The sequence below is a fragment of the Elephas maximus genome, chromosome 21 (assembly GCF_024166365.1).
Source record: "Elephas maximus indicus isolate mEleMax1 chromosome 21, mEleMax1 primary haplotype, whole genome shotgun sequence".
NCBI lineage: Eukaryota > Metazoa > Chordata > Mammalia > Proboscidea > Elephantidae > Elephas > Elephas maximus.
This window is the reverse complement of record NC_064839.1, coordinates 24,856,384-24,882,248: the sequence shown is the minus strand read 5'-3', so window position 1 is coordinate 24,882,248 and position 25,865 is coordinate 24,856,384. Positions and strand designations below refer to the sequence as shown.

The 25,865-nt window shown below is 52.3% G+C and overlaps 2 protein-coding genes across 2 annotated transcripts; one reads left to right on the top strand and one right to left on the bottom strand.

Moving 5' to 3' along the window:
- Nucleotides 1-559: 559 nt before the first annotated feature.
- On the bottom strand, nucleotides 560-14,278 carry USB1 (U6 snRNA biogenesis phosphodiesterase 1). The gene is made up of 7 exons (XM_049864510.1): nucleotides 14,093-14,278; nucleotides 12,604-12,770; nucleotides 10,462-10,645; nucleotides 8,312-8,365; nucleotides 3,776-3,881; nucleotides 2,817-2,900; nucleotides 560-1,633 (listed from the first exon to the last, which is right to left on the bottom strand). Exons 1-7 carry the CDS (start codon nucleotides 14,206-14,208, stop codon nucleotides 1,529-1,531), a joined length of 816 nt encoding a protein of 271 aa, XP_049720467.1. The 5' UTR covers nucleotides 14,209-14,278; the 3' UTR covers nucleotides 560-1,528.
- A 987-nt stretch (nucleotides 14,279-15,265) lies between these two features.
- On the top strand, nucleotides 15,266-21,552 carry ZNF319 (zinc finger protein 319). The gene is made up of 2 exons (XM_049864490.1): nucleotides 15,266-15,357; nucleotides 17,327-21,552. Exon 2 carries the CDS (start codon nucleotides 17,580-17,582, stop codon nucleotides 19,335-19,337), a length of 1,758 nt encoding a protein of 585 aa, XP_049720447.1. The 5' UTR covers nucleotides 15,266-15,357; nucleotides 17,327-17,579; the 3' UTR covers nucleotides 19,338-21,552.
- The last annotated feature ends 4,313 nt before the right edge of the window (nucleotides 21,553-25,865 follow it).

The window sequence follows — 25,865 nt, the reverse complement described above, 5'->3', positions numbered from 1 at the left end:
TATGAGAATTTGGGGTCTGGATCCCACTGCTCTCCTGCTCCCTTAGGGGTTCTTTGTTGTGTTCCCTGTCAGGGCATTGGTTGTAGTAGGCTGTAATCTTTAGGAGAGCAGATCACCAGGTCTTTCTCACATGGAGCTGCTGGGTGGGTTCAAAGGGTCAACCTTTCAGTTAGCAGCCGAGAGCTTAACTGTTGTGCCACCAGGGCTCCTTTTTCAAGGGGTTACTAGGAGGAATAGATGAGAAATCCTAGAAAGGCCTTTGAAAGTGTGAAGAGTGGAATAAGGTGTAAATGTCTGTGCTCACATTCATGAGCAATGGGGACAGGAGCCGGCCACATGCCAGGCCCTGTGCTAGATGGGGGATTCTCGGCCTCTCTGTGCACAGGCCCAGCTGGCCAGGCGACACCACCCTCACTTTCTGGGGCATCGTTACTGCTCCTCAAGGCCACCTCAGAAGTCAGAACAGAGACTCCTGAGCCCCGCTAAACCGTGAAGCAGTGCTGCAGAGGGTGGGGGTAAAGTCTTTTCTTTCACCTTGTTGAACAGAAGCACAATAAAATCCAAAATAAATGCTGTAATTTTTATTTGTTGAATGCAATTTAAAACTATAACATAAAAAAATATCTTTTCATCCATTACCAGAAATCCAGGTAGCAACCGGACAGGATTGGTCCTTTGCCCTGGTGAGGGCTTGATGAAAAAATAAATTCTGTGCCTCCCAGCCCTCCCTCCAGGTTCCTCTCAGAATGGCTGCAGGCTGCAGCAGGCAGGGGCGGCAGCCGGAGAACCTCACCAGGGAAGGCTCCTCTCTGCCTCTTTGGGGAAGCTGATGGGGAAGCAGGAGGTCACAGAGCGTTGGAGGCCTGGCTGTCAGCCACTAGCCAGGCCAGATGAAACATCTGCTCCAGCCTCAGATACCTGACGGGGTCTAGTGGGAGGAAGGGATGGAGAGAACTCACGTGCAACCACAAATCAGCGCCCTGTACCTTGGCCCTGAACTGGCCTCTGCTGGAGCAGGAGGGGGTGAGAGTAAAAATACATAAATAAAGGTGACACCCTTAAGTGGCGAGGGTGACAGCCCCACTGTAGCACCCTATGTCCCAGCTTGGCTTGAGCAGGGATGAACCAGGGCATGCTGATTAAAAAACCCTGGTTAGAGGCCAATGGCATCAAAATGCAAACAGCTGAAGGGGGAGTGTGGGGCGGGAGGGAGGGGCTACTGGTTAGAGAGACTGTACAGCGGGGATTCTGGCTGAGAGTGTGGGTGGGCTCACCTGGTGACCCCAATTTTTGTGGAACCACAGAACAGGAACCGGGAAGCCCAGGCTGCCCTCTACCGGTAATTTCTGGGAATGACCACAATACAGGCACACAGGGCAGACCAGGAGTGGCTGGCTACACCTCCTGCCAGGGGGAAGGTATGTGGGGCCCTTCTGGTGGGAGGTTGGGAGCATCCCCACTGATGCCAACAGGCTCCTCCCTTTCTGCCTGGCCTGCAGAGGGGCCTGCGCAAGGAGGTCTTCTGAGTTCACTTCAAAGGCAAGGAGAAGAATTTGTTCCCGGACTTGCAGCGAATCTGCTCAGCGTACACACGCAGCAGCAGCTCAGAGTCTTCAAACTCATCCACAATTTCCTTAAACCAGGAACGAGGAAAGGACAGTCGTCACGTTCAGTGAATCGGGGACTCAGAGGACACTGCAAACAAAACCAGTCTACGGGAATCCTTCAAAGGCCAGGCAAGGCTGAGGGGAGGCTTCAGGCTCCACACTTCGTTACCTTGTCTAATAGGCTCTGGAATCTAATGAGGTCAGTGCTACCACCCTAGCTTTACAGACCAGATGCTCAGAGCCCTGGGTTACAGAAACCACTGAAACCAGGCTTGGGACCCGGCCCCTCCGAGGAGCCCAAAGTCAGGCTCCTCTGTATGCCACATTGCTGCTGCCTCCAGCATGGTCAGGCTGAGCACAAAGGTGGCCACTTGATGACAGATGGTCCGTGGGCTGTATCCAGCCTGCACGTCTCACTTTACTTCAAAATGTTTTTTAAAAATTCAAATTAGTTGCCAACATTTGAAAACAGGGAGATTACACATAAAAACCTGGCCTTCTGGCTTCTCGTGAAAACACCAGGTCTGCATTCCTGCAGGGCCCGTTACCCCAGTCCACAGTGCTCCCACCGTCTCCCCCGCAGGGTGGCGTGTCAGCCACCACTCTCCATTGCATCTCATCATCAAAGTGTGACATAGGCTGCGAGGGCTGCCACATTTCACTCATTTCCAATCCCCATGGACACCTAAGCCTTCGACCTCTGGATGAGAGGCCAGGACCCCAGGCAGGCCTGAAGCATCCTCTCAGATCAGTGTTCTAGGCCAGTGCTTCTCTCCTGGGGGGCTTGTTAAAATGTGATTCTGACTCGTTAGGTCTAGGGTGGGGCCAGAGCCTGTATTGCTAATAAACCCCCAGATAATGGTGGCACTTCAGGTCTCGGGACCACACTTGGAGCAGCAAGGTAAGGTGTAAAGGTCTCCTATGATGTCATTCTATGGCTGCTAATCAAAAGGTCAGCAGTTTGAATCTACCATCCGCTCCTTGGAAACCCTATGGGACAGTTCTGCTCTGTCCTATAGGGTTGCTATAGGGTCACTAGGAGTCGGAATTACTCAACAGCAATGGGATAGGTAATATCATTAGTTTCCCAGGAATTCTGGTTTGGACTCATAATCCTCAAGGCCAATTGGCTGCCCGCCCCCTCCTCCCCAGCATGCATCCCAATGCTGCTAGAGCCCAGCACCCTGTGCTCCCACATTGAGACTTCACCTGCAGGTTGTGCAGACACTGTCCTTCCAGTTGGGGACGTGCATCACCCACACACCAGGCCAGGCTGACATGGAATGATGGGTTCTGTAGAGGAGGAACACCAGAGAGACAGGCAGTCACCCAGATACCCCCAGAGAGGCCCTGGGGGACATAGACAGGTCTGTGACAGACCTGTCATGGCGTCCCTACTGGATCCCAGCCTGCTCAATGGGTAACTAAACTCCCATCCCCCAAGCACTCCCAAGCACCCCCCAATGGATAGACCAAATAGCCCCGGTTGGTCCTTTCTTCAGAGGCATTCCTTTAATATCATAGAGAAAGCCATTACATTTGGGGGCATGGAAGAAAACCCAGGCTCCAACTCTATTTCCTGATCTCAAACATTCTAACAGATGCCATACTTCTTAAGACTAAATGAATAAAAATGAAAATGTCTAAAATTAGGAAGAAATGATAATTACCTCTATTCAAATCTATACTTATACATGTCAGTACGGTTTTTTAAAAACGTATCACATAAAACCAACGCCCCTTTAAAACCATGATACTCAGCTTGGGGTCCAAATGCTCCTGAAGGGCGGTGGACAAGGCGCAGGAAGGCACCTGAAACTACAACTCTTCCTGGAATGTCGATTTTATTAAAAAATATTGGGGAAAACTACTATTTTAAAACATATAAAAACAAACATGATTATGGAGTAGAATACACAAATCCTGTACTTATTTAAGATCTAACACAAGATTCCTAAGAAATGGTAGACTTTGGGAGGGCTACATCAGACCACACCTCCGATCCCTTAACTCCCCAGGGATGTGTGTCCTTTCAAGGTAGGCACCTGGAATACTTCTTGAGGGGAAAATTCTAGAGGGCTCTTCAGTTTGCCTCTAACAAAGGCTTCAGGATGGTTTTACTCCAGTTACAGATGGGCCAATGGGGAGGAGAATGCCCCGTCCATTACCTGGTAGAAAGTGGTGAGGGCGAATTCCTCCATGACTCTGTCCACCTCTGAAACCAGGCTCAGGAACTGGGCATGCCCTGAGGTGACCTCGAGCCCAACAAAAGTCCTGGGGGGAGACAGAAGTGGAGATATCATGGACATGAGACGCAGTCTCCGAGAACACGAACCATCAAACTGGGGCAGAGGACGTGTCAGACAGGAAACATAGAGGTCTGGCCATGAGTTCTGATCCTAGCTCCCTGGTAAATGCACTGTCCAATCTGTGAGTTGACTCTTTTTTTGGTAAGGGTTCCAATTTCCGCACACCCTCACCAACATCTATTATTCTGTTTTTTTTTTTTTTAATTTTGTTGTTGTTTTTGAGAATATATACTGCAAAACATACACCAATACAATGGTTTCTAGTGTACTATCTAGTGACACTGATTACATTCTTTGAATTGTGTTACTACTCTCAATCCTCCTTTTCTGAGTTGTTCCTCCCCCATTAACATAAATCCACTGCCCTCTAAGGTTCCGAGCTTATATTTCAAGTTGCTGTAGTGTTGTGTGTGTTGACAATTTGATCCCAAATAGATAGTTCTTAAAAGAGCTTAATGCTCAAGGCAGACTTTCTTTTACTAGTTAAGCTAAACTATTACCTTGGTTTTAAGAAGACTTTAGGGGTTATTTTTGGTTTAAGGTTTAAAGATTATTTCAGGGCAACGGTTTCAGGGGTTCATCCAATTTTCATGGCTCCAGGAAGCCTGGAGTCCATGAGAATTTGAAATTCTGTTTTGCATCCTCGCCCTCCCTTTGATCAGGATTCTTCTACAGAGACTAAAATTCTGAGCTGACTTATTCCTCCACCACCATCTTCAAGCCTCCTTCCTTACCTGTAACCACATCTCCCCTCCCTCCCCCGTCAAGGTCTAACAACCTCCTAGGAGGGCTTTCATCTGCCAACCCAGAAGCTTCTGCACCCATGTGCTCCATCATCACTCCTGTTGCAACCAAACCCTGCTCTGGACCTTTCACAAGGACATTCCTCTCTGGTATCAGTTACCCGTTCCATAAGCACACAGAGATGCTGTATATCTCATCTTTAACAACCTTCTCTTGAACTCCTATCTTCAGCCATCCCAGTTCCAGTAAAATGTCTGAAAAAAATTTGTCTACCTTCACGGTCTCTACTTCTTCACCTCTTATCTCCAACCCACTATGCCAAAACTGCTCTCGTCAACGTCGCCAATGGCTTCCATGTTACCAAATTCAACTACCCTTATCTTAACTGCTCAGCATCTGACACAGCTGACCACTCCTTCCTCGAAACCCTTTCTTGCTTGGCTTCCAAGACATCACACACTAGACATTCCTAGTTTGAACTTACCTCTGGTATCCTTGTTCCATCTCCTTTGCTGCCCTCTCTTCTTTCCAACCTCTAAACGGGGAGGGACGCTGAGCAGAGCTCAATCCCCAGCCCTCGTATCTTCTCCATCTGTACTTTCCTGCAAGCTGATCTTACCCAGTCCCGCTTTATATATTTATATTGTGCTTTAAGTGAAAGTTTACAAGTCAGTCTCTCATACGAAAATTTATATACACCTTGCTATGTACTCCTAGTTGCTCTCCCCCTAATAAGACAGCACACTCCTTCTCTCCACCCTGTATTCCCTGTGTCCATTCAGCCAGCTTTTGACCCCCTCTGCCTTCTCATCTCCCTTCCAGACAGGAGCTGCCACATAGTCTTATGTGTCTACTTGAGCCAAGAACTCACTCCTCACCAGTATCATTCTCTATCTTTTAGTCCAGGCAATCCCTGTCTGACGAGTTGGCTTTGGGAATGGTTCCAGTGTAGGGCTAACAGAAGGTCTGGGGACCATGACCTCTGGGGTCCTTCTAGTCTCAGTCAGACCATTAAGTCTGGTCTTTTCAAGAGAATTTGAGGTTTTTTTTTTTATCCCACTGCTCTCCTGCTCCATCAGGGATTCTCTGTTGTGTTCCTTGTCAGGGCAGTCATTGGTTGTAGCCTTCTGGTCTCAGGCTGACGTAGTCTCTGATTTATGTGGCCCTTTCTGTCTCTTGGGCTCATGATTACCTTGTGTCTCTAGTGTTCTTAATTCTCGTTTGCTCCAGGTGGGTTGACACCAATTGATGCATCTTGGATGGCCTCTTGCTAGCGTTTAAGACCCAGAGGCCACTCACCAAAGTGGGATGCAGAATGTTTTCTTAACAGATTTTACTATGCCAGTTGACCTAGATGTCCCCTGAAACCATGGTCCCCAGACCCCTACCCCTGCTACTCTGGCATTCGAAGCATTTGATTTATTCAGGAAACTTCTTTGCTTTTAGTTTAGTCCTGTTGTGCTGACCTCTCCTGTATTGTGTTGTCTTTCCCTTCACCTAAAACAGTTCTTGTCTACTATCTAACCCAGTCCCCACTTTAAATACCACATAGATGATGACTCCCAAAATTCTATCTCCAACTGGCACCTCTCTGTATATCTAACTGCATATGTGACATTTCCACCTGGGAGTGTGACATTTACTACCTGGGGGCTAACAGGGAGTAAAACCTAACATGTACAAAGCAGAACTTTGGCTTTTTATTCCACCAGTGTTTCTGATCACAGAAAATGGGACACTGCTCATCCAGTTGTTTACACCAAAAACCCAGAAATTTACCATCTAAATCCAACCCACTGTTAATTCCAGTTGATTCTACCTGACTGGATCTCCAATGTGTCTACTTCTCAGCTCCTTCACTGTCATCACCCTAGTCCAGACCGCCACTGGGCCCTCCCCTGGACAACTACAAATGCTTCCTCACTGGTCTGTGTTTACACTTGCTCTCTTACATCTTTTCTCCAGACTCATTAGCCACAGATACAGACACAATCTAGCCAGATCAACATTTACAAACTTAGATCATGTCTAATTTAGGTTCAAATCCCTCCAATGGCTTCCACTACATTGAGAGTCCAAACTCCTTACCTTGGTCTTGAAGGTGCTGCATGAACTAACCCTGCCTACCTGCCTCCTGCTACTTTCCCCAGGTTCCATTCCACTGCTTTCCTCAAACATGCCAACCTCTAGCCTCCCTTGAAGTCACTTCCTTTGCTGTGTCCTCTGCGCAGAAGGCTCCTGCAGCAGCTCTTCCCAAGCCTGGCTCCTTCTCATTCTCAGGTTGCCATCAAATGCCACCTTCCTGGTGCCCTTCTTGGCCATCTACTTCTATTCCATCATGCTTATAATGATCTTGCTTCCTTGTTTATTATCTGTCTCCCCTGCAGAGTTTAGGATCCCTAAGAGCAGGGACTGTGCTTACCCTCTCCACTGCTGAATCTCTGGCATATAACAAGGGCCTGGTACAAAGTCGGTGCTTCATAAATGTATGCAGAATAGAATGAGTGAATGAATGAGCCTTCCTTTCAGAGTGCTGAGAGGAATAGGGGGAGGGGCTCAGTGAGTGGATCAGAGAGGGAGGCTGACTTTGAAGGCTTGATAATAATTCCTTCTTATGTTCATCTAATACTTTAATTTTTTTACTTTTCAAAACTCACTCAGCTCATCTGAGCCTCACAACCACTCAGTGATAAGTGTCTCAAGGGGAGGCACCTGACAGCATGGAAATGGGTCATGGAAGGGAAGAGAGGAGCCAAATGTCACAACTGGGACAGAGCTGGGGCAGGAACCCAGGTTCTCTTTCAGTCCCGGAGGTTTTTTCACTGTACCAAGACAGTTTTCTCAACTTCCGCCTACCCCAGAAACCTCCCTCAGTTATTTGTCTTAATGAAAAAAAGGGTTCAGATTCAGGAACAGCTGCCTTTGTAGTCATGTTGCTGTAGCGTGCCATCGACTCGATTCTGACTCATAGCAACTTTATAGGAAAGGGGAGAACTGCCTGATAGCGTTTCCAATGCTGTAATCTTTATGGGGAGCCCTGGTATCACAGTGGTTAAGCACCTAGCTGCTAACCAAAAGGTCAACAGCTTGTATCCACCAGCTGCTCCTTGGAAATCCTAAATGGTGGTTCTACTCTGTTCTACAGGGTTGTTGTGAGTTGAAATTAACGCGACTGCAGCGGGTTTGGTAATCTTTATGGAGGAGATCTGGTGGCGCAGTGGTAAGCACTCAGCTGCTCACCAAAAGGTGGGTGGTTTGAACCCAGCAGCTGCTCCACAGGAGAAAGGTGTGGCAGTTTGCTTCCATAAAGGACAGTTCTACTCTGTCCTATACAGGGTCGCTATTAATCAGAACTGACTCAACGGCAATCAGTTTGGTTTTTCTGTTTTCATTTCTACAGGAGTAGATTGCCTGGTCTTTTCTACCACTGAGCTGCTTGTAGGCTCAAATCACTGACCTTCCGGTTAGCAGGGAACACTTAAGCATTTTGCCACCAGGGCTCCTTTTTGTAGTCACAGAGGTAGTTAAAAGACAAACAAAAAGCGTGACAGGCAAGGTCAGGAGTAAAGCACCCCCTCAATCTTTGTACTAAAGAATTTTCTGCTGGAAGTGGCGGGGGGTGGGGCGGGGGGAGATTAGGGGGACACCCACCTGGTTTTCTCTTGATTGGTATAAATCTTTACCCGGTTGGCAGTAAAGAAGAATCTGAAATTTAGAAGAAGGAAAAAGGCCACATTCCAGAAAGATTAATAATTTAAAAAAAAAGTTTATGTTAATAAATAGTACTTTGAAAATACAGTCAGTTATCATTTCACATTTAGTTGCCCCCCTATCATGTAGGTGGTAAACTGAGGCAAAGAAACAGAACCCTAAAATATTACAGTTGGACAACACCCTAAAATTACCCAGTCCAAACAAAACACAGCACCACCCAGACGCTGGTATGAAGTCTACTTTGTTAACAGCAGTTCATTCTACTAAACAATCTGAGACTATCTCAACTTGATTGATGGGAACTAAGAAAATCTTATTCATCAATTAGGTGATAATAGATCATTTAAAGGCCAATCTGTTCCTTGCAGGTTAAAAAAAAGCCAACTGCAATCTAATCTAAACAAGAACCTTTCCCATCGGTCAGGGACGGAGCTAAGGGCTTTGGGCACATCAGTTCATGGAATCCTTATACGACTCTGTGAAGAGGGCATTCTAAATTATGTCCACTTTACAGACGTGGAAACTGAAGCTTGGTGAGGTTGAATACCTTGGCCAAGATGACCCAGCTAGTCAGGGACAGAGCCAGGATCTGAACTTCAGTCAGCCGGATTCCAAAGCCCCTGACCTCACCTTTGATGCTTTAGTGAGGGGAGCGGAGGGGGGTCTCTGTTGGTGTTGGAGATGCTGGTAGCCTCCTCTGTCATGGTGGGGAAAACCTGTTTGAGAATGAAGCCGGCCCAGTGGGAGGCAGAGCTGAGAGATGGTTAGAGTCAGATGTCATTTGACATCTTCTGGTCACCTGAATCCACCCATGCAAGAAGCCAGCGGTGCCTCTGAAAGCTTTGGTGACATAAAGTCCCCTTTGGTTTAAACCACCCACTTCGAGTTGGGTTCTAGGCACTTTCGATCAGGAATCCTGACTAATATGCATATATCTCAGTAAATTTGACAGTGACAACCAAATGAAGGGAGGCGGGGCTAGACTGGATCTGGAGATCAGTTTTAATCTTTATTCTCTGGCTGACTGACTGAAGGAGCGAGCCCTTCCCTCCTCTGGCCCTCAGAAGGGGTTTAACTAAATCTGCATTTTTCCAAACGGGCAGAGCAGTTCTGTGGAATCTGGGGAACTAAGGTCTCCTAGGTGCAAAGGTGGGGCTTTGGCTAAAAGAGTTCTGCTTTTACCAGTCTTACCCATCGGGTCTTTGTGTACTGCCTCCTTCGAAGAAAACAGTTCTGCAGATCAAACCAGAGTGAGAAAGCTACCACCTGGATGACTTCTTAGGCTCCTTCTAGTGACAAGATTCAGAGAACACAGAGGGCTCTAGAGGAGGTGTTCTTGGGGCTCCCTCTCTACTGCTCGGTCAACCAATAAACATCTATAAGAAGCCTACAGTGAGCAAAGTACCTGGAAAAAAGCTGTGGGGCTGTTCATAAGGAAGCCACAGTCCCGGACCTGGAGGAACCTGGGCTCCAGAAGGGAAGTTGAGCAGGGAATGACCGTATGCAGGAATGAATGAAATGGGCAGTAGGGGTGCAAACATCTGGAGCACAGACTACTGCAAGGCAGGATAATCCCTGGGACTAACAGCTTCTTGGGGAGGCGACCATTGTGTACAGCCTCCATGAAGGAGCAGGTTTGAGCTGGTCAAGTCTAGGAGAAAAGCTATATCTAGTAGGAAGAAGGGCAATACGAGGTAGTTAGGGGGGGAAAAAAAAAGCCCTAGGCTGGCAGATAAAACCAGAAGTGGGTCCAGTTGTGACTCTGCCTTAATAAACTCCCCTTTGCCAGGTGCCACGCTGAGGGCACACATGACCTCATTTCACTGCCACAAGCCCCATCTGAGGCAGCCACCACCATGACCATGACCTGTGTGCAGTAAGGAATGGAGGCTTCGAGAGTTGATGTGGCCTGTCTAAGGCTGCACAGGACAATGTGTGGGGCAGGCAGTCCAGGGAACGTCCAGTGGCCTGACCTGTAGGTTTCGCCTGCTTGCTGAGGTAATATGCCCTGTACCTACATCCCACAGGGTTCCAGGAGACAAGGAGCCTTGGAGGGGAGGGAGGTGAGAAGCAGGGGAAGCACTCACCTCTGGAAGGAGGCCATGCGGTCTTTCAGAGCCTGCACAAAGGGAAGGATCCAGTGGTGGCGCAGAACCACACTCTGGGACAGGCTGAGGTGGAACTCCTCCATCCTCACCAGTCGGGGGACGCAGGTCTGGGCGTGGGGCAGCAACATGTCAAGCAGGTCCAGAAAGTCCTCCCCAGCTTCATCTGGAAAAGAGTGGAGGGGCTGGGCTGTCCTCTCAGTCAAGGAGGCAGGGCTGAATGAAGAAGCCCAAAAAGCAGAGAGAGGTCCTTTTTACTTGGGGTTTTGGGAGAAAATTTCTATGACAGCAGCCTAATAATACTTTTAATATAAAGTTCTGGTTATAGAAGTAACAACTGCTCGTTGTCAAGAATTCAAGTAAAAAAGCAGTATGTAAAGGAGAAAGCAGGGGCTCCTGAAATCCTATCACCTAGAGCAGAACAAGCTATTTTGATCATATAGGCCATAAGTAAAACAAGTTCGAATACATATCTCCAATAAATGTATATTTATTTATAAATTACAAACATGTGCTACTCTGTAAAATTGTTACAAAATGTGTACTTTCAAAAACATTTAAGATGTGATAAAAATAAGTATAGTCACACACCACTTCATGTCCAAAATACATTCTGTGAAATAGAATGTTATGTGACTTGGACATTGTGCAAACACTATATTATGTACTTAGCAAAGTTACGTGGATACCTTTTGTTTCACTTCCAAACTGACACTTCTCCTTTGCCTCTTGCTCCTCCTGTCACTAGCACCGGTTTTGCTGTGTTTGGGAGCCATGATGTACTTCATAGTAATATTTTGCAAAGAAAATTAAACACAGGGGTAACACTGCAACACTCAAGAGACTCAGTAAATTTGACAGTGACAACCAAATGAAGGGGAGCGGGGCTACACTAGATCTGGAGATCAGTTTTAGTCTTTACTCTCTGGCTGATGGACTGAAGGAGTGAACCCTTCCCTCCTTTGGCCCTCAGAAGATTGGATCCCGCTGCCCACAAGTGGAAGGATACACTGTTAAATGATAAACTTATTTTTAAGTATGGAAAGTTCATGTTAAAATAACGATAGAAGGTACAGCACAGTACATACATAAACCAGTAACACAGGTGTTTATCGTGACTATCAAGACACGTGTTATAGGTTATATATGTACCGTACCATTATACACCTGGCAGCGCAATCCCTGTGTATATGAGACATGAGATACACGTGTTGCATGCAGGAAGCTGTTGTGTTTGCTACATCTGATTATGTCTGCTACGTCCTGTTGGGATTTCTGAACTCTATTATGACCTTATGGGACCATGGACGTATACGCAGTTGGATGTTGCCTGAGAAGACATTATGCAGCATATGTCTGTATAAGAAAAAGTTCTAATTACTCTTCTTCCTATAACTTAATGGATCACCACGACCCACCCAGGGCATACACACCCCACTTTCAAGATCACTACCCTAAAGACTGACAAAAACGTGGGTGCGTCTTTGCCCAGCTCCTTCTCAGCGCATTTGCTAACGTATGTATTTTATTTGTTTAAAAAAATGAGAGCACAGCATTCAAACTGCTCCGCAGCTAGGTTTCTTCATGTAACACTACATGTTGGGCATTCTTCCACATCAGAACAAAGAGTTCAAAATCATTTTTTTACAGCTCCACGTTGTTGTTGTTAGGTGCCATCAAGTCGATTTTGACTCACAGTGGCCCCAGGTGACAGAGTAGAACTGCCTCATGGGATATTCTAGGCCGTAACCTTTATGGGAAAGGAGCGCTGGTGACGAAGTGGTTAAGCACTTGGCTGTGAATGGGGAGGTCAGTGGTTCAAACCCATTAGCCACTCTGTAGGAGAAAGATGTGGCGGTCTGCTTCTTTAAAGATTGCAACCTTGGAAACCCCATGGGGCAGTTCTACTCTGTCCTATGGGGTCGTTATGAGTGGGAATTGACTTGACAGCAACGTATAATCTTCACGGGGGCAGACCACCAGGTGGATTCAAACCACCAACCTTTTGGTTGACAGCAGAGCACTTAACTGTTGCAACACCAGGGCTCCTACAGCTCCATAGTAACCCACTAAGATCCACCACAATTTTTTCATCAGGTATTGATAGACATTTAGAATGCTCACAGGGTACGTAAACATGAGTGGCCCAGTTGCCCCGCTCATGGGGGAAGGTGCGCACCCGCCCCCCATGTTTTGCACTGTCATCCTCAGGCCCCTCCTCAGTGCTTGGAAACATGTTCAGCACACTGTCGGGCACCGGCAGCCTCTGGCTGGCAAGGGGGGTCTGGCCACTGTAATTGAAAAAGAGAATATAAGTACAGTTTATCCCCCTAGCATTCTCTACCTTGTTCATACAATCCAAGTCGTAACCCCTTATACGTGCTGACTCTGAGCATCTATTTCCAACCGGGTACTTGAAGTAGAAGGAGTCCTGGTGGTGCAGTGGTTAAGAGCTTGGATGCTAACTGAAATGGCAGTGGTTCGAATTCACCAGGCACTCTGTGGGAGAAAGATGTGGAAGTTTGCTTCTGTAAAGATTTACAACTTTGGGAACTCTATGGGACGCTCTACTCTGTCCTATAGGGTCACTATGAGTCGCAGTTGACTCAGCGGCAACAAGTCTGGTTTTGGGTTTTACATGAAATAGCTTCTGGTTGTTGTTGTTAGGAGCTGTTGAGTCTATTTCTACTCATAGCCAGCCCGTGTGACAGTGAACTGCTCCACAGGGTTTTCTAGGTTGTAATCTTTATGACAGTAGATGCCCACGTCTTTCTCGAGTGGAGCTGCTGGATGTTTCGAACTGCCAAGCTTTTAGTCCACTGAGTGCATAATCGTTGCACCACCAGGGCTCCTGAAGTTGCTTCTAGATAACCACAAAGCTTTTCCTCAGGCGTTCATTGGGTTCTCCCAGTAACTCTGGGGCAGACCTCAGCAGGGTGCACAAACAGCCCCAACAGGACACAACTGGGCAGGTGGAAGGTGTGGTTCAGAGGTCATGTTCCCTAGCTGGACAGGCCTGGGCTGAGTACCACTTCCTAGCTTTTTGGTCTTAGGCAAATCATGTCCCCCTTCTGGACCTCAGTTTCCTAATTGGTAAAGTGTACTTCTACCTGATGGAGTTATTGTGAGATCAAATGAGATGCTGCTTGTAAACCGCCCAGCAAGCATAAGGTCTGGCACTCAAGACCCGAAGTGCCACGGAGTAAGAGCCTTTCATGGTTTTGTTCACTGCTGAGTTCCCCAGTCCCCTGCATGGCGCTGCATGGATGCTCAATGAATATTTTTTGGAAGAATGAATAACTAGCTCTCCATAAGCTTTAGCTACTATTATTGCAATTGTGTTCAAATGAGGAAACAGACCTAGGACGGTGAAGGGGCGCAAGCTAGGAGATGGGTTGAGTCAGCAGCAGAGGCTGGACACCCACGTTTTCTGCCTGCTAACCCTGGCCTGGCCAGGTGGGGGTATTTTGGGGCCTTATCAAGGGATGCCCTCTAGACCCTTCTTCCTCCCTGCGCCTCCTTTCCCGGCGAGCCCCCCGTCGCTTGCCCCCCTCCCCCCGTCCAGGTCTCGAGCTAATCCGCACCTTCCCCAGGGAGACTTCCTCGGACTTACCGACGGCCGCTGCTAGCCCTCGGTTTGGCCCGGGCCCCGGCCCCGGCCCCGGCCCCGGCCTCAGCCTCATCCTCGGACCCGCTGCTGCTGTAGCCCACGAGGGGACCAGCATTCATGGGGCCTCCACCGAGAAGCCAGGGCCTGACCGCCAGCAGCCCCTGGCCCCGAGTTCCGCTGCGCCGGAAGTGCCCGGGCTGAGGCGTGGCCTGGGCTAGCACCTCCTCGGGGAGGGGCCGGGAGGGGCGGGGCCGGGAGGGGAGGGGCCGTGGGGGCGGGGCCGGGAGGGGCGGGCCGGCTGAGGGGGCGGGACCCCGCAAGACTAGTGAAAAGCTGCGCTCTGAGACCACGCTGCCTACACGCCGGCTGCGCCCTGAGTTGCTACCCGGAGCCTCCAGCCCTCGTGTACCCATTTCACAGATCTCTCTGAGCCCTGACCTCTCTGTCCACTGCCCCGTCTGCAGCTACCCGGGACCAGACCGCTCAGCCACGGACGGTCCCTGGATTAGCGCACTAGACCCGGCAGAGATCCCTGTCCTCGGGGCTCGGCCAGGGTCAGAGGTCCCGGAGCCTCCTCCTCAAAGTGGGCCCAAGTCCGAGCCCCAGGGTCCCCACTCCCAGGGGTTAAGCTGAGCGGTCAGAGGCGGGCCAGTTTCAGAAGATCAGAAGGCTAGGAGGCCCCTTCTCTGAAGTGTAGGAGTCGGGCCAGGGGCCAGACCACCGGAGCCCACTCCCCTAAGACCGAGCGGTGGGGTGGGAAACGGAGCGCCTCCCTTGGTCGCTGACGCTCGCCTACCCGGCCGGCTCGCAGACAGCCCCGCGCGCCCTGCATGCCCGCCCGGCCCGGCCCGGCCTCGGGGTCCCCGGCAGGGGGCGGCCTCGCTCCGCGCCGCCTGCTCCTCCCGCCGCCGCCGCCGCCGCCGCCGCCCGGGCTACCGCTCCTCCCCCGACCCCGCCTCCCAGGCCCCCGCGTCGCCCGCCGGTCCGCCTGTCTCCGCAAGGCCGTCCATCCGTCCGCCCGCCCTCCCGGCGCTCCTCCACCCCAGCCCCGCCGCCCCGGCCGCGCGCGTCGCTTCTTCCGTCCTGGCCGCCGCTGGCCAGTCCCCCGCCCCCGGGCCCGCCGCCGCCGCTACGCGAGGCCGGGGATTGGCAGCGCGCGTAGGCCGCGCCGCCGCCGATGGAGCCGGAATAAAGGGGCGGCCGTGAGAGCAGCCGGTTGCCGCCCGCACGCTCTACCCGCGCCCGGCCCCGCGGGCGGCCTGGAGCAGGTGAGCGGCGGGGCGCCCGGGGCTGCAGCTGGGAGCCGTCCCCTTGCCTGCCGCGCCCCTTTCCCAGAGGGCCTGGCTGCCCCCTCCACCTCCTGGTCCGACCCGGTGGCCTCCTGAGCTCCTGGGCTGCCCAGGCCCGGCCTCCGCGCGCAGCCGCTTCCTGGGCCCGGCCTGCAGCCCTGGGTCCTCCCTCGGAGGGACACAGTGGTCCACTATCCCGGGCAGGGCTGACAGGAGGCAGCCCAGCTGGGCCGGGCGGGGAGGCGATCCTCTTTCAACGCGATTTCCTAAGGAAGAGGAAGGGCTGGGGTGGGGCGCAGGTGGGGGCTTCCCTTACCCTCTTCTCTCCCTTCTGGGAGTGACCAAAGAGGCCTCCCAGCTGCACCTTTCAGAGGTGGAGGGCCCGGGTGGCCAGTGGGGCCAGGGGCTCAGGCTGAGCGGCCCTCGGTCTGGCAGCCATTCACGCCCGAAAAAACAGTTGGATTGGCTCAGCCAGACCTAGAAGGCGCACACCACAGCCCAGCTGCCCTCTTTCCTGGGGAGGTTTAGATAACGGACTGGTATCCACTTGCTCTTGCAACCTGCTGCCTCTGCCCGGAGCAGCAGGTCTTTTCCTTCCAATCTTCCTGGAAGATGCTGAGGATGACAGCTTTTAGCCTGACTGTTAGATTTCTTTGGTGGAACAGTTAGAGGCCAGGCTGGCTTGTGAAGGCAGCCCCTTCCTTCTCCTCCCTTGATTAGAAAACTTACAAACTTTTAAATGTAAGAGGCAGATGAGTTGGGAACCTGGAAGTGGGTTGCATCTGACTCTAAAAGTTCCTCCCTTCTGCTGTCATTACCTCGTGCTGCCACAAAGTGGTGAGTTAGAGATTTGCCTAGGCTGGGTCTCCTTTACCTTCCGCTGATTACCCGGAATGTTCAGCCTTGCAGCAAGGGAAGAGGGTTGTCTCAGGAAACATGACGAGGAGAAACACTCTGGGGATAGCATGCTCCTTCCCACGTTGTGGAGGCAACCCCATGGATTTGCCTGTATTTTCCTGCAGGCCTTGACACCATCAGAGAGATTCAGATGATTTTGGACTGTTTTGCTGCTCTGGGACATGGACATGGAGGCGGGGTTGGGGGGGGGTGGATCTGGGAACTTATCGTCTAGCCCCTATCATCCATTGGCCCAGGTCCTTGCAAGGCCACCCATACCTGTTATGTGGTCAGGATGGGTGGCTAGGGCATAGTTGAGGGGTGTGGCCCAGCACCTCACTGGAGAGGGTTTTTGAAATTGTCCTCGGTTCTATGCAGCTGTCCTAAATATTGACTGCCAGAGGCAGTTTGCTGCTGGGTCTCAGATTTGGGACGTCTGGCCTCTTCTACTCAGCAGGCTGCTGTGGTCCCCTGAGCAAGCAGTGTCGTCCTGAGTCAGGCTCGAAGTAGCAAGGGAGGGAGGAGCTGGCAATCCAGGGAAGCGTCAGCCGGAGCCCCTGTGCTTTTATCTATCTTATACATCGGGCTTCCAAGTAAAAATTTATTTGTGAAATGTTTATACTACTAAAATTATTTTTTTGGATACTGTGACTCATAGAACGTGAGTAGAGGCAGGAGAATTTGTAGCTTCTCTATACTGGGGGCTTATGAGTCCAGTCTCTCACCGGTGAGACACCTGATTAAAGAGGGTTGGCAGAGAGCTGGAGGGAACTCTGGAAGGCTGACACGCTCAGCTCAGGCCCAGGGATGGGAGACTGAAGTGGGTGGGACTGAGTGGGAGACCTCTGCCATCCCCTTTGCCTAGAGGAGCTGAGCTGCCAGTGGACATCTCTGATCATGTGTGAAGGGGGCAAATCTCCCAGCCCTGAATGTCTCGCCCTTCCCTAAGGTGGTTTATACCCATGTGGTGAATGCACGCAGGACGGGGACGGTCCAGGGAACGGCTGTTCGTGTCTCCTACCTATGCTCACGATTTCTCTCTTCTCCATAGAACTGATCGTCAAGGAAGGCGGATCCCTCCTGGCATGCTGGAACCCTGCCCGGAAGAGCCCTCTGTCCAGTCCACAGAGCCCTGTAGTCTGACTTCTTGCTTCATGAGTTGGGACTTCTGACCAGTCCCTCTGCCGTGCCTTGTCTGAGGTCCTTGTCCATCCCCAAACTTGGGCAGCTTCTCTCTGGGTTGAGTCACCTTAAGTGGGAAACTGAAGCCATTACTCTCCAAAGCCTGTTTCATCTTCCCAAGCATGTCAGAAAGCTGGCAGCAGCCGCCACAGACGCAGCCGCAGCAGCCGCAGCAGCCACAGCCTCCACAGCCTCAGCACCATGCAGAGCCACCGCCAGCCCTGGCTGAGCACACGCTGCCCACAGGCACGGCCGAGAACCCCCTGGGCTGTGCCGTCTATGGCATCCTCCTGCAGCCTGACCCAGGCCTGCAGCCCCCGCAGCACGCGCCCCTGCAGGCGGCAGGTGAGCCTAGCCCCAAGTGTGGGGTGTGTGGGCACGACCTGGCGCACCTGTCCAGCCCCCATGAACACCAGTGCCTGGCGGGCCACGACCGCTCATTCCAGTGTACCCAGTGTCTCAAGATCTTCCACCAGGCCACTGACCTGCTGGAGCACCAGTGTGTGCAGGCGGAACAGAAGCCTTTTGTCTGTGGTGTCTGCAAGATGGGCTTCTCACTGCTCACCTCGCTGGCACAGCACCACAGCGCACACAGCAGTGCTGGTGGCCTGGTAAAATGTTCCATCTGTGAGAAGACCTACAAGCCAGCAGAGGCGGCTGAGCCAGCGGCCACCGCTGCCCCGGCGCTGCCCCCGGCACCTACTGTCACCACTGCTGAACAGACGGACAAGCCCTACAGCTGCTCCATCTGCCAGAAGCCCTTCAAGCACCTGTCGGAGCTCTCACGGCATGAGCGGATCCACACCGGGGAGAAGCCGTACAAGTGCACGTTGTGCGACAAGAGCTTCAGCCAATCGTCCCACCTGGTGCACCACAAGCGCACGCACAGCGCCGAGCGGCCCTACAAGTGCGCGGTCTGCGAAAAGACCTTCAAGCACCGCTCTCACCTGGTGCGCCACATGTACGCGCACTCGGGCGAGCACCACCTGTTCCGCTGCAACGTGTGTGAGCTGCACTTCAAGGAGTCGTCGGAGCTGCTGCAGCACCCGTGCACGCCGAGCGGGGAGCGGCCCTTCCGCTGCGGCGAGTGCCAGAAGGCCTTCAAGCGGCCGTCGGACCTGCGGCAGCACGAGCGCACGCACAGCGCCGAGCGGCCCTTCAAGTGTGACCTGTGCCCCATGGGCTTCAAGCAGCAGTACGCGCTGATGCGGCACCGGCGCACGCACAAGACCGAGGAGCCCTTCAAGTGCGGCCTGTGCGAGAAGGGCTTCGGGCAGCCCAGCCACCTGCTCTACCACCAGCACGTACACACCCTCGAGACCCTCTTCAAGTGCCCCGTGTGCCAGAAGGGCTTCGACCAGTCGGCCGAGCTGCTGCGGCACAAGTGCCTGCCCGGCGCTGCCGAGCGGCCCTTCAAGTGCCCTGTGTGCAACAAGGCCTACAAGCGGGCGTCAGCCCTTCAGAAGCACCAGCTGGCCCACTGCGCGGCCGCCGAAAAGCCCCTGCGCTGCACCCTGTGCGAGCGCCGCTTTTTCTCCTCCTCGGAGTTCGTGCAGCACCGCTGTGACCCAGCCCGTGAGAAGCCGCTCAAGTGCCTGGACTGCGAGAAGCGCTTCAAGTACGCGTCCGACCTGCAGCGGCACCGGAGGGTGCACACGGGCGAGAAGCCCTACAAGTGCCCCAACTGCGACAAGGCCTTCAAGCAGCGTGAGCATCTCAACAAGCACCAAGGTGTGCACGCGCGCGAGCAGCAGTTCAAGTGCGTGTGGTGCGGCGAGCGCTTCCTGGACGTGGCTCTGCTGCAGGAGCACAGCGCACAGCACAGCGCAGCTGCCGCAGCCGCCGAGGGCGCCTACCAGGTGGCCGCCTGCCTGCCCTAAGCTCACAGGGGCCCCCACAGGCCCAGCCTCCCACCCAGCTTGGTGTTCCAAGGTCCCCGAGCATGAGCACAGAGAGGGCAGTGGGCAGATGTGGGGGGGGGGGGTTGCCCGGCACTCCTGGCCTTGGCCTGGGTTGGGGCAGCTTGATTGCTGTGGCTGGCCCTGATTCCCGAAGCCTCTTTCACATCATGGGATTAGGTTTCTTGAGGGGACCTGGAGCCAGACCGGAAGTCAAGTGACCTCTCCCCACCCCAAGGAGGGGGTGATGCCAGCCCAACCTTCCCAACCCCTTTCAGCCTGATTAGAAACCAGATAGGTTAGGAAAGAGAATGACCACAGCAGAGCCTGGAGAAGGGCCCGCACCCAGAGGGCAGTCAGATGTAGGGCAAAAACCAAAACCAAACCTGTTGTCACAGTGATGACTCGTGTCGTCGACACCGTGTGTGACAGAGTGGAAGTGCTCCACTCCACAGGGTTTTCTTGGCTATAATCTTTACAGAAGCGAATCCTCAGGTCTTTCTTCTGTGGCACCTCTGGGTGGGTTTGAACCCCCAACCTTTAGGTTAGTAGTCAAGTGCAAACCATCTGTGCCACCCAGGGACCTTGGATGTAGGGCAACCCCCCTCAAATTGCTGTTTGGGGGAGCAGGCCAGATTTGTGACATGGTCCTGGGGACCAGGAGGGCAGGCAGTGAGCCACATGTTTTTTGTCTGCTCCCACTTGGGATGCCTGTGCCTGGCAGGTATCTGACGGGCAAGATGTACCAGCTGAGGTCTCAGGGTTGGGTCTACCCAGAGAGTGGCCGGCCCAGCCAGAGGGGGGCCAGAGAAGTCCTCTGACACCCTTGGCTGGGGCTGGTCCCGTCCGGGGGAAAGGAGCAAAGGCGGCCTCTTTTTGCTGAGGGCTGATTCTGCTGTTTTGGAAGCACTCTTCCGACCTTTGCAGCATCGCTGGCGCAGTGCTGGGCAATGTGCTGTCAGCCAGACAGAAGTGGTGTGTGAGGAGGGGACTCTTAGACCACTGGGGCCAGGAGCAAGCAGGCAAGCCCAGGGTTTCCTCAGTGGAAACACACAAGTGTCCTTCCCCTAAATTATGTGAGCCAAAGCATCAAGGGTGTGGCTGGGAACAGCCTCTAACCCCAGGTGCCCTCCCAGCCCCTGGGAATTTTCCCCCAGCCAGTCAGTCCGACTGCTGGCCTGGACCCTAGGGGCCTTGTGCTAACAGGATGCCTGGGACAACATCCAGCTATTTCCAAGGCCAGAGCATTCTCCCTTGGGTGCTTCTAGGGTCCTTCTGGATCTCTGGCTGCCCACAGAGCTCAAGGAGCCTCAGGTGTCCAGGGCTTAGGGAATGGGTGGTGGAAGAAGGACAGAAGTAGATGATGTACTTGGCAGGGAGATGGAGTCAATCGCCAGGGCTGGATGGCCTAGGCCCTCCACAGACTCACCTGGCCCCTCCTCAGGAAGCCCAGAAAAACCAAAATCAAATCTATTGCCACTGAGTTGATTCCAACTCACAGTGACCCCATGTGTTACAGAATGGAGCTGCTCCATAGGGTTTTCTTGGCTGTAATCTCTGTGGAAGCAGATCACCAGGCCTTTCTTCCACAGCACCTCTGAGTGGGTTCGAACCACCAACCTTTCAGTTAGCTGATAGCGAACCGTTTATGCCACCCAGGCACCCTTGGGAAGCCCAGAGGGACATTTATTATCCAGGTTATTATTTTGAACCCAGCTCTGCTCCCTGCCCTCCTCCAGCCCTACCTCTCCCTGGTCATGGGTCTTGAAAGAAGACTTTTAACCAGTGCACCAAGGGCCCCGAGAAGGAGGGAAATGCTCCTTTGCCTCTCTCTCACCTTACAAAGTCTGAAAAGCCCACATATGCCTCCTCAATCTAACTGGGTCCCCCTCCTGTGCCCACAGAGGAACGGCTCCTCCCCCCTTGGCGCTGGCTCTTGGTCACAATGCCTCAAAAGACATGGAACCCAAGCTTACAAAGTCCCAACTGCTAATTTTTTCCTTTCATTTTGCTTTCTAAAAGCATTTTGTTATACCATTCATTATATTGTATAGTTTAATTTCATGTCATTTTGGATCTTATATAAAAATCAGAATTTGGATTTTTAAAAAGGATGACTCCATTTTAGGTAGCCACTTTTGATGTTAATATATAGTGAGTCCAATGTACTCTTTAGAAGTAAAGACATTGACTGTCACAGACCAAAGCACAACTTTTTCTGGTCGTTCTTCTACAGGGGAATGGGCTGCGGAGGGGGAGAGTGGGGTGCTCAGGCCAGGCAGGCTTGCGGTAGAAACAGAGGGCTGGGTTCGACTCCTGAGCTTCAGTTGTTCTGGCTGTGGAATCTTGGGCAAATCACTTAACCTCTCTGAGACTCAGTTGCCTCATCTGTAAAATGGAGAGGTTAACACTCATCTTAGTTATTGTGAGAATTGAATAAGTTCGTGTATAGAGGCTCTGCTGGGAAAGGTGCCTCACAGGAATGGGCCTGCAGCCTCCTGACCTCCTTGGAGTTTAAGTGCAGCCCCTGAGAAGGGAGCCAGGCTGTGAGAGACCAGTGGCCGATGGAGGGTCAGAAGCTGGGCCTCAGGCCTGTTAAACTTGAGAGCTTGCTCAGCTCTGCTGGGAAACCAAGGGACCTCCCCCATCCCCAGGCAGCCCCACCTCTGAGGACCACCTGTTCTTGTCCACCTACACTCGCCTGTCACACACTGCCCCACCTGCAGGCCCAGCTCAGCCACCCTCGCCTTAGCCCCTCTACACACCTTTTCTTTTTACCATCACCCCTGCCCACCTAGTGGCCCAACTGCATTTGGGGCCCCTTCCATTTCTCAAAGGTGAGGATGTAGGTGGGGAGAGAGAGGGAGAAAGAGCCAGGTCTGAGCATCCGAGAGCCTGTGGAGACGGATCAGAAGAGCACCCTGCCCTGGGGAGAGGGTGGGAAGGGAGGGAGGTTAGAAGGTCAGGAGGGCAAGGAGCTACCCATGCCCAGGGGCTCAGACACTGGGTGCAGAAGGCTTAGTCGGAATGCTGGGGAGCCCCATCTCTGACACAGACACCACACTCTTGTTGCTGCCCTTAAGAATCCATGTAGTTTGTTCCCACAGGATGGTGCCTGTGGTCCACTGCTCAGCAAGAGGGTGACCAGCGCCCCTTGTATCTATGCCAGGTTCAAACCCCAGCTTCTTTTCTGGCTGTGTAACCTCAGGAAAACTCCACCCAGCTCACAGAGATGCTGGAAAGCATTGGCATGCTATAAAAATGGTGGTGTGTTGGGGGCATCTGGCCTCCTCTAACTTTAGGAGGGGAAGGAGAGAGAATCAGGATCAATAACCCAAGGCCGATTCCTATGAAGCAGAGGTCAGACGTACCTCCTCTCTCCAACCTTTTTATCAATTCTGACACTAGCCGTCCTTCCCACTGCACTCTGTACTTCTCTGATGGGTTAGATAATTCGTTGCAATGGCCATACAGAACTCACAGACAATACTCATGATTATGAGATTTATTAGGGAAATACCAGGCTACAATTCAGGATCAGGAACGACTCAGGATACACTTCTTTGGTCAGGGCAGCTTGGCTGTGCCCACAGGCAGGTGTCTCCCTGGCCTTCTGCCTCTCAGCCTTCAGCCTCTCTGGCCTCAAGGGCCAGCCTGGTCTCTGTCCTCCTCAGACAAGTGTTACAAAACCCTTTAGTTCCACCAGTAAGTGCCCAGAGGCACCCCACTCCACCAGTAAGCCTCAGCCTGAAAGCACTCAGCTTTCTAGCTCTGTGGGTTGCAAGCCTAGCTCCACCGGCAAGTGCCTGAAGGCACCCCGCTACACCAGTAAACCTTCTGCTCAAAGGCGCTCAGCATTCTTGCTCTGTGGGCCAGGAATCCTACCTTGTAGTCTCCTGCCGGTTTCCTGGTTCTGCTGCCTCTGCTGCTGCCATTTCTCTGCCGCTGCTTCTCACGGTCTCTTGTCGTTTCTGGCATTACAGCTTTCTCTCTTTTTCTCCTAGGTCTAGGAGAGTCTCAGCACAGAATCCTGAGTCCAAAGGATGTTCTCTCCTCCTAGCTTTTCTTGGTGGTAGTGAGCAGAGGCCTAACTGGGGTGGGGGGAACCCAGGTATGGTGTGTGTCCTGGGTGTCACGTGTGTGCCCTGGGTGTCACTTAAGGCAGGGTGCCAATGAGCAGTTTCTATTTACCACCACAGTTTCCACTGCCAGCTGTGAGAGATCATTCAGCAATTTAACACTAATTGCCCTACGCGCCATTTTCTGTAGATAGGCCTCTGTTAGTGAGGTGCCCCTCTGCTCTGGGATTGGCTCTCTTTTAACCCTAGCGGGATGGCAAAACTGACCAATCCCTTCCTTAGGGTTCCATTCACCTTATTTGCACAGTCCCACCCAATTATTTGGTGACTATTCTAAGACTATAGGGAGAAAGCCTATATAAAGCTGATCCATCACACCACACGTGCCCTCCATGTGCTTCCTGTGCTGGGGCAGGAGGAGCCCTGGCTGGGCATGGCTGAGCTCACATGGAACCTACAATGGCTTTTCTTCCTTTGTCCCACCCCCAACCCCAGCTCAAAGCAGTGGGGCTCCTGCTGCTCCCACCTGGCTCTGGGACTCTGGGATCTAGCCTGGGCCACAGCCAGGGTCATGGATAGAGCCCTACCCTGAGAAGCCGGTTGCTCAGTTCAAGTTCTGGCCATTTGGTAACAAGGGACCTGTCTGAAGTGTGGTTCTTGACCCCTGATCTCTTAGGAACTTTACAGACATGATGCTCTGCTTCTAGGAAGGTGAGAGCATCAGCCTGTGTCCCCCTTTCTCTGCCGTGTTCTCCTGGCCTCCAGCCTGTTCCCCTTCGGTGTCTCAGTCTGGTCTCTCTTGGTTGCAAGTGGGAGAAACAGCACAAACTGGGATTGAATTGCTGCCCTAGCCATACATGCCCAGGCACCTTTGCCACCTACCTGCCTGGCGAACTTGGCCTACGGGATGACTTCAGCTTCCTGTGTCCCATTTCTGATGAGAGTCTCCCTCTCTCAAGCAGAGCGTTGTAACGGGGGAACTCAGATTCTGTGCTGGGGCTATACACTAATACTGTCTTCTTTAGTCTCCAGGTGATCAGTCCCCTTGCCCCAGTCACTGACAGGATGGGGAAGAGGGTGGTGCCTGGGTTGGGGGTGACAGAGGTGGGTGGAGGAAGAAGGGAGAGGCTGACATGAACTTGATATTCTAAAGTTAGGGTAAAGGGGTGCCACTCCAGGGACCATTCTCCCGGGTCCTAGAGGTCAGTGCCAAGGCAAGTGGGGTGGTGTAAAAATGGTGTGGTGGCGTTGTCAGACCTCCCTGTCTGACTTCACAAGGGGAAGGAGACAGAATCAAGGATCGGCAACAGCCCAAGGCTGATTCCTATGAAGTGGAGGTCAGGCATATCTCCTGTCTCCAAATTCTTCCCCAATTCTGACACCAGCTGTCCCTTCCACAGCACTCTCTACTTCTCTGCTGGGTTAGATAATTCACTGCAGTGGCCACACAGAGCTCATACACCACACTCACGATTATGGGGTTTATTAGGGAAGTAACAGGTTACAACTTGGAATCAGGATCAGGAAGCATGTAGGCAAAATCTCCCTTCTTCAGTGCAGGACAGCTCTCTCAGCTCCTCTCAGCTGTGCAGGGCTCCTCTCAATCCCCTGAGGACAGGCCTCCTCTCGCAACCCTTGGCCCTTGGTCCCACTCAGGCCTGGCCTTTGCCCTGCTCAGGAGAGTGTTACAAAGCTCTGCAGCTATACCGATAAATGCCCAGAGGCGTCCCACTCCGCCAGGAAGCCTCCTGCCCAAAGGCTCTCAGCTCTCTTGCTCTGTGGGTCAGCACAGCCACTGTAGCCTCCTTGCTCTATGGGCCAGGAAGCCCACCGCACTCTCTCACACCAGTATCCTGGTTCTGCTGCTGCCGTTTCTCTGCCGCCACTTCTCACCAACTCTCGTGTTACAGTTCTTTCTGTCTCCTGGGTCTAGGAGGTTCTCAGTGCAGGCAGGGATCCTGGGTCCAAGGGATGTGCTCCACTCCTAGGTCTTCTTTCTTGATGATAAACAAAACCAAACTCGTTGCTGTCGAGTCGATTCTGACTCATAGCGACCCTATCGGACAGAATAGAGCTGCCCCATTGGGTTTCCAAAAAGCAACTGGTGGATTCGAACTGCTGACTTTTTGGTTAACAGTCACAGCTCTTAACCACTACACCGCCAGGGTTTTCTTCTTGACCGTAGTGAAGTCCTAAATTCCCAGCCTCTGGGATGGCTCAGTTAAAATCTAGTGGGATGGCAAAACTTACCATCCCCTCGTTAGGGTTCCATACACTTAATTTACATGGTCCTACCCCCACGAATGTTCCACACACATTATTAGCAGGCTGTCCAGTCCCCTTGGTGGGCCACACACCCTTTATTTGAATAGTCCCACCCAATCATTGTGTGGGAATCACTACGGGCTATATTAAGTAATTCACTACCTGC